The 8495-nt window shown below is 46.7% G+C and overlaps 1 protein-coding gene across 1 annotated transcript; it reads left to right on the top strand.

The window, feature by feature from the left end:
• Nucleotides 1-634: 634 nt before the first annotated feature.
• Nucleotides 635-2212, top strand: FZD4 (frizzled class receptor 4). Its single transcript, XM_014958354.1, has one exon. The coding sequence runs from the start codon at nt 662-664 to the stop codon at nt 1961-1963; it is 1302 nt and encodes a 433-aa protein (XP_014813840.1). The 5' UTR covers nt 635-661; the 3' UTR covers nt 1964-2212.
• The last annotated feature ends 6283 nt before the right edge of the window (nt 2213-8495 follow it).

Raw genomic sequence — 8495 nt, 5'->3', positions numbered from 1 at the left:
GCATGGTTTTCATCAAACAAAAACCAGCTTGTTTCTCGGGGCAGAGCTCCCGAAATTAGCACGCAATCCCGTTTCTGTTGTCGCGTCACGGAATTGCGATTATTCAAAAGCTGAGAAAACGACAAGGTTTTGTTGCTGTCCTAAACACAGCCGTGAGCTTATGGTGAAAGAAAACCACATTCTTTTCAGAGAATCGTGAACCAAAGTAGTTCAATAAATGACTTTTCTTCAGTTTTGTTTGTTAGCTGTAATATTGAGGCAGTGTCTAGAACAAATACACGTATCTGTTTAAACTGCTTTAATTTGGTTTTTTGCTTTTTGTAAATTGCACCCTTGAGGTTTAGATCTGGCTAAATCCCACTTGCTTTATTGAAACTGATGGGCTACATTTACGTGGAGCTAATCTAGGGAGTAAAACGTTCAGGCTTTGGCTTCGGACCACATTTGAACCGAGAGAAGACAACACTGTTAGGGTTTGCTGCTTTTTTTTCCCCTCCTTTGTTTTTATTGTTCTTGGTTTATTTGTTTTATGCTGCTTCCTGTTTTTTAAGGCAAAGGACCAGGGGGGAAGAAAACTTGTTACATTTCAACCTGTTGAATTTTCCCCTAACGCACTTGTGATCTCTGTTTCCAGTTCTTCCTTTGTTCGGTCTATGTCCCGATGTGCACGGAGAAGATCAACATCCCCATAGGTCCCTGTGGTGGCATGTGCCTCTCCGTCAAAAGAAGGTGCGAACCTGTTTTAAAAGAATTTGGATTTGCCTGGCCAGACAGCCTGAACTGCAGCAAATTCCCACCCCAGAATGATCACAACCACATGTGCATGGAGGGCCCGGGGGACGAAGAGGTTCCCCTTCACAGCAAGACCTCCTTGCAGCCCGGAGAAGAGTGCCACAGCATGGGACCTAACTCGGATCAGTACATCTGGGTGAAGAGGAGCTTGAACTGCGTCCTGAAGTGTGGCTACGACGCTGGTCTCTACAGCAGGTCGGCGAAGGAGTTCACGGATATCTGGATGGCCGTGTGGGCCAGCCTGTGCTTCATCTCAACTGCCTTCACAGTCCTGACCTTCCTGATTGATTCATCCAGATTTTCCTACCCGGAGCGCCCAATCATATTTTTGAGCATGTGCTACAATATTTATAGCATTGCTTATATTGTGAGGCTAACTGTGGGCCGGGAAAGGATATCCTGTGATTTTGAAGAGGCAGCAGAACCTGTTCTTATCCAAGAAGGTCTTAAGAACACAGGATGTGCTATAATTTTCTTGCTGATGTATTTTTTCGGGATGGCTAGCTCCATCTGGTGGGTTATCCTCACACTGACGTGGTTTCTGGCTGCCGGACTCAAGTGGGGCCACGAAGCTATAGAAATGCACAGCTCTTACTTCCACATCGCAGCCTGGGCCATCCCTGCCGTGAAGACCATCGTCATCTTGATTATGAGACTGGTAGACGCAGACGAGCTCACCGGTCTGTGCTACGTTGGGAACCAGAACCTGGATGCCCTGACGGGCTTCGTCATCGCCCCGCTTTTTACCTACCTGGTCATTGGGACGTTATTCATCGCAGCGGGACTGGTGGCCTTGTTTAAAATCAGGTCTAACCTTCAGAAAGACGGAACTAAAACGGACAAACTGGAAAGGCTGATGGTGAAAATCGGTGTCTTTTCAGTGTTGTACACCGTCCCAGCAACGTGCGTCATCGCCTGTTATTTCTACGAAATCTCCAACTGGGCCATCTTCCGCTATTCGGCAGATGATTCCAACATGGCAGTGGAGATGCTCAAAATCTTCATGTCCCTCCTGGTGGGTATCACATCAGGTATGTGGATCTGGTCGGCCAAAACTCTGCACACGTGGCAGAAGTGCTCGAACAGACTGGTGAACTCAGGGAAAGTGAAACGGGAGAAGAGAGCGGACGGTTGGGTGAAACCTGGGAAGGGGAACGAGACCGTGGTATGAGAGAAGGACGACACCCCGATGGTCTGACCACTCTCCCGTGAAGGACTGGTCGTGTGTAAGCATTGCCGTGTAAATGTTGGGAGTAGGGTAGGGAGACAGTTACACAACCTGTCTCTGGGGGATGGGGGGGAAAAAAAAATGCCTTAAAGAATAAACAGCAAAAAGATCATGCTGCAGATACAATAGCCATAAATCATGCTGCCCAAAATAGGAAAGCCCAGAGAGGCTTTAAAAGCTGTGAAATATCCAAACACAAAAAGATCATGCTGCAGATACAATAGCCATAAATCATGCTGCCCAAAATAGGAAAGCCCAGAGAGGCTTTAAAAGCTGTAAAAAATCCAAACCCTTTTTTTTCCTTTTTTTTTTTTTTTTTTTAAAGCAGGATGCAATATATTGAAGTCTTTAGATGCTGAGGGACCGTAGCCCACAGCTGTGGCATGTTTTCTTTTCATCGTCTTAGAGCAGATGGAGGAAAGGCTGTCTGGGGCCAAATTCTGGGCTGATTTAGGGTCCAGTTATCAGAAGATGGAGCTCCTGGGACCTCAGTTAGATGTCTTCTTTCCGAATTCAGCATCGTGAAGGAAGCGCTTGCCAAGTGTCTTTATGTCCTGGGGAATTCTGTTGCTCCCATATGCTGCACAAGTCAGCCAAGGATGAGGTCCTGCAACAGATACAAAAGGGACTTTCCAGGTCTGAGAATTACCCATGATGAGTAGGATTTCATGAGGTATTAGCGAGAATGATTCTATAAGTAATCTGATGGTCTAATAATAATTTTGACTCGTTCTTTTTACCATCTGTAACCTGGTCTGAATGGAAAATTGACTCTGCCTTGTAGGAATTTGGACCTCCCTAGGTCCCTTCCCACCTAAACTATTCTGTGGTTCTATCGATATTTCTGATTTTTTTTTTTTTTAAAAAAAGCTTTACTCAATGCCATTGTCAGAAGTAGAGGAGGCAGTGGGAGCTGGCAAATTGTGATGGTCTTCTGCATGGACTATCGTTGTCCGCCTGCCTCCGTGCCTCTCCCTTCAGGTGCTCCTGCTCTTTGCAGCAGACTGCTTTTTTCTGCTGCACTTAATAGCCTTAAATAAAGTCTTACATTATGATGTTCCTTCCTCCAAGAAAAGAGGAAAAATGAGTTGAGGGTCTCTTCAAACAATGCTGGTTTTCTCCAAGTAAACTTATCTGGCTCTCTCTGGAGACCCATTGCATGAAGCAATTAAGTCTTAATATATTTCATTCAGTGCGATGGTATCTCTGCAGACGCCAGTCTGGGGAGAAGTGAAATGTTAAGTTCCTTGGCAACATTATGTTCACACAGATCAGTTGTATAATTATGTGTGTCAGTTACAATTAAAAGAACATTCTCAGCCCGTGACATCGCAGTGCAGCTGACTGCCTCCACGATTTGCTCACTGACAGCTATGGAGGGTTTTTTTAATGTATATTTACATGCAGAATGTGAGCAGGCATTCAGTCCTCGGGAGGAACAAGAGACACTTGCAGTTTTTGTAAAGGGATCCTTAGAGAAGAGATCCAGCTTCTTGGTGAATAATGTTGTTTCGTAGCAACTGCCGAGTTTTCTTACCCTTTCATTTGAGGACGCATTGGCTTGTGCTCACGGGGAGCTTGAACCTTGTGTCAGGGGCTCGTTTGGCTAATAAGAAAGGTGATGCAAATAGAAGTAGCCCAGAAGCACTTAAGAGAAGACTGCTCTCATACTCTATCCCTTTGAAGGACCTTCCGTTTTACCTGTATGCCCTAAACTTTTGCTTCATTTGTTTGTCTGGAACCTGGTCAGCTGTGGAGCATCCCCCGGTGCCGGGGCTCGCAGGACCTTGGAGGGCAGCTGAGAACAGGCACTGCTTTATTATGGTCCTTGCTTTTCACACAGGTGCCCCATGTGCTTCCCAAACCACAACTCATTCCAGCTCTGGCCGTGAGCACTAATCTGTCTCAGAAGCGTCTATTGTTTCAATGTCAATGTTGAAACATGTGCTAGAGCGCGCTTTTTTTTTTTAAAGAAAAAAAAAAAAAAAGAAACCCAAACCCCAAACAAACCCTAATTGCAGTCTTTGCGGTTGGGCTCCCTCTCCAGCAGAACAAGTGACAACTTGACACATTCTGCTCGAGACACACAAGCATTGTCTTGGCCAACGCCGCCTACCAGCCCAGCTGTTTCATCCTCTCCATGAAGTCTCTCGCTATTAGTTCTGTGTTTGGATCTGGTTGTTCTGTGGGACAAGGGGTTCTGCAAGTAGGAAGTCTTCAAATGGCTGAGCTTCTCCATCATGCGATCTCGTTCCCAGCCCAGCAAGGGGTGTGAAGTCAGCAGCTAGATGTTGATTTTTCAAGGGGTGAGGACGCAGTAGGAGCCTTGTCTTGTAACCTAGTATTGGGCTGTACCAAGGTGTCACGTTCGCTCAAGTGTCCTTCACCCTGAAACAGTTTGGATACTCTCCTGGCCAATACAGCCCATGTTTGACCTGGCTGATGCGATAAATGGCGTTTCTAACCACGTTGTGTACACAGAAGTGAATGTTAAGTAGTAGCCTGGTATCGGATCCCTGCATCTCCACCTGTGACCCCATGGACTGTGACAGATGGATGTCCCTGGCGATCTGAGACACGGGAAGTGAGTCTGATGAGGAGAGCACTGCGTAGCCCTAGGAGGGACCCTGGGGGGTATTCCATGAAAGAGTATGAGGGAGACAAATACTGCGAGGAGGGAGCAGGCTGGAGAGAGACACCAGCTGATATTCCTGAGGGAACACCTTTCCCAAACATCTGGGGGGTCACTGTGCCAGCCCAAGGCAAAATTAGCTGTTGCAGAGGTGAAATCAATCCATAAATGTATTCACCCACTTGCATTTACCTTGCCCCGCTTGGGGTCTGTACGGGTGGGAAGTCACAGCAGATACACGCTCTCGGTAACCACCAGGCTTTAGCTTATCTGCAACTCATTTGTTCTCTCGTTTCAAAAGTTGTTATAAATTCAAAGCCAAAAAATGTGTGACTAATCCTGTCTCGGAAGTGCAGTCGCTGTGGTTATACAACTAGAAACTTTGCAGAAGTTCCCTTCCTCGCACAATCCCTGCACCCCCCCCCCCCCCAGCATGTGCTCTTCTCACTGCAGGTTTTGGAAGCATCTGCTGGAGAGGTACAAGCTTAGCTCGTATGTTAAACAGACAAGTTAGCTCCTTTTTTTCTGAATTTCAAGGAAATAGACACTGATTATTTTGGGGTGTACAGAAAATATATCTTCTTCAATGTATGTACTGTAAATTTCTAATTTATCACTGTAAAAAAACCAAAACAACTTTGCTATTTAATTTTTGTATCAAAATAAAATTTTAACCTCTGTTGATAACTAAAGTATTCCCGGCAGCCCTTGTGATTTTGGTGAGTTTGTTTCTTAAGTTGGCTTCATCACTGGTGCAAGTGTGTTTTTCCCTTGAAGGAAGAAGGGCTGAAATGCTCACGTGGCAGTGAAGGGGAGCTCCAGATGGGTTAATGAGCACAGTTTGGATCTACATGTGGGTTGTGAGAAATATCTGAGAGCAAAACATCACTGGGCAGCAGTGAAAGTCCATGCGTGCTTCAGCCCTTGCAGCAGGTTGGACAAGAAACCCTTTCAAAGAGGGTGCACAGGTCCTGGGTGCTGGCTGGAGATGCAGCTGGAGCTTTGGTCTTGTCTGAGCCTGTCCCCAAAACCGAATGGGAGTGCCAAGATGGAAACACAACCATCCACTGCTGTGGTGGGGCTCCTGGGCAGAGAGGAGCCTCCTGTAAGGTTCCTTTTTGTTTCACAGATTGTGGTATACGTGCATCCAAAGGTGCACTGAGCATTCATATCTGAGGCCTACAGTGGAGGAGTGTAACCCCCTGCCTGTGGTTGCGAGATAACCACATATATGAGAACCATAATATATGAGACCTGTTAATGGCATTTGGAAGGGGCAAATCCTGCTCTTAGTGACATGCTTGAAATGAGTTCACTCCCAGGGGTAATTTCAGCCTTTCAGAGAGCAGATTCAATTGATTGTCTGCATTGCTCGTGAGACCCCATTTGGAGTACTGTGTCCAGCTTTGGAGTCCTCTGTTGGAACAGGTCCAGCAGAGGGCCACGAAGATGATCAGAGGGATGGAGCACCTCTCCTATGAGGACAGGCTGAGAGAGCTGGGGTTGTTCAGCCTGGAGAAGAGAAGGCTCCGGGGAGACCTCATAGCAACCTTCCAATATCTGAAGGGAGCCTATAGGAGAGCTGGAGAGGGACTCTTTGTCAGGAAGTGTAGTGACAGGACAAGGGATAATGGTTTTAAATTGAAAGAGGGGAGATTTAGCTTAGATACCAAAGAGAAATTCTTTCCTGTGAGGGTGGTGAGGCACTGGAACAGGTTGCCCAGAGAAGCTGTGGATGCCCCATCCCTGGAGGGGTTCAAGACCAGGCTGGATGGGGCTTTGAGCAACCTGGTCTGGTGGGAGGTGTCCCTGCCCGTGATGGGGGGTTGGAACTAGGTGATCTTTAAGGGCCCTTCCAACTCTAACCATTCTATGATTTTCTTGCAGGGTTGTTTTCTTCATTTTGTTTTGTTTTGTTTTTAAATTAAGCTTTTTAATGCTCCACTTACTTATTTTTTCATTTCTTTTTATCATTTCTGTTCACAGTTAGGATGTACCATGGCAGTGAGGAGTTCCTTCTTTTTATGTATGTCCTTCACCAGTTTGTCTGACACTGATAGTACAGTTTATGATTATTAGTCATCATTTCAACCTTCTTAATCATCTCCATCATGGAGCATTCTATGTGCAGGATTACTTAATTAACATAATATTATTCTAATAAAAACCAAAATTAGACTAGAGTGGATAACAGGGAGGATGCACTATAAAGAAGACAGTAGGAATTATCACCTGTGTATCTGCAGCTAATCAAGTTTTGAAGAGCAGCATCTAAACCTGGTAATTAGAGTGATTTGCTCATGCCTTTGGCAGCTCATCACTGTAATGTTCTCAGGTTGGTGATTAATAAGTTTTTTGACTTGAAACTTGTAATTAGGAGCCTTTAATATAGCTATGGCTAAAGGTAACAAACATAAAATAAAAGAGCTTCTGGGGGAGCGTGGAGGATCTCCTCTCGTTGGGGCTGTTCACACCACCAGAGAACCAGACACAGCATTCCAGATGGTGGTGGCTGCACCAGATCTCTCTGGTGGCCGCTTGCCCACGTGCATGTCCCCCACATCAGGCATCTCAGAGCATCACCTGTGGAGTGACAGCGGATTGCTGCAGTGGATCCAGTCAGGAGACAGCCTCCCGAGCCACCGGGCACAAATCAGCCAGGATTGTGGCCGCATACAAAACCCACAGAAAAGTAGCCTTTATCAGGACTTTTTGTTTGTTGGATTGGTTTTGTCTTGTTTTCTCAACGCTGCCTTTGAAGAGTGAAAATGTTAAGGAGTTCATAGCGAAGGAGACCAGAGTTCTGCTGCCAGAAATCAGGATCATCCTAAGCTCCAGTAATGCGAAAATGTGGTATCATGAGACCCCGGCTTCAGTGGTGGACTTTCCACCACAGACCTCCATCCTCAGCCACTCATTCCCATAACTGCACCACATATCAGCTCCTCATTCCTTTTGCCTATGCTACTGTTTGTGGTGCTGAGCTGTAAACTGGAGAGGGCTGGAGAGAGCTGTAAACTGCTGGAGAGGGTACAGCAGAGGGCTACAAAGATGATGAGGGGCCTGGAGCATCTCCCTTAGGAGGAGAGGCTGAGGGACTTGGGTCTTTTTAGTCTAGAGAAGAGAAGGTTGAGGGGGGATCTGATCAATGCTTATAATGCTTAAGGGGAGGGTGTCAAGAGGATGGGGCCAGTCTTTTTTCAGTGGTGCCCAGGGACAGGACAGGAGGAAATGGTCACAACCTTGAGCATAAGAAGATGCATCTAAACATGATGAGGAACTTCAACAGGCTGCCCAGCGAGGTGGTGGAGTCTCCTTCCCTAGAGACATTCAAAACCCACCTGGACATGTTCCTGTGCAACCTGCTCTGCGTGGCCTTGCTTTGGCCGGGGGGTTGGACTAGATGATCTCCAGAGGTTCCTTCCAACCCCATGTGATTCTGTAAAGAAGATCAGCAAAAAAATCCAGGTTAAAAATGATGCTCAGAGTTTTTGCTCTGTTTTATGCTGGAGGTTTATTTTTTCACTTGGGTGATGCCAGTGGTCAGGATTACGTGGCAGCCCCACCAAGAGCTGTGGTGGCACAGCGAGGCAGCAGGAACTGCCAGGGAGCAGGGTCTGGATTGCATTGCCTGGGGTCCTGCAGCATCCTGCAGAGCTGCTCCCCAAGTCCTCTTGCACCACCATCCCTGCGAGAACAGAGCTGCATCTACCTGCAGGGATGTAGGAAGGAGAGACAAGCAGCAACTACCCGACCACTTCCAGCTTCCCCAGTCCCTGCTAAAACAGCAAAGCCTTTGATGGGGCCGTTGGTAACCTTCAGTCTGATGCTTCAGCTGGGATG

Source organism: Calidris pugnax, unplaced genomic scaffold (genome assembly GCF_001431845.1).
Source record: "Calidris pugnax isolate Ruff unplaced genomic scaffold, ASM143184v1 scaffold252, whole genome shotgun sequence".
NCBI classification, from domain to species: Eukaryota; Metazoa; Chordata; class Aves; order Charadriiformes; family Scolopacidae; genus Calidris; species Calidris pugnax.
The sequence above is the reverse complement of the archived record's forward strand: the minus strand, read 5'-3'. Positions and strand labels throughout refer to the sequence as shown.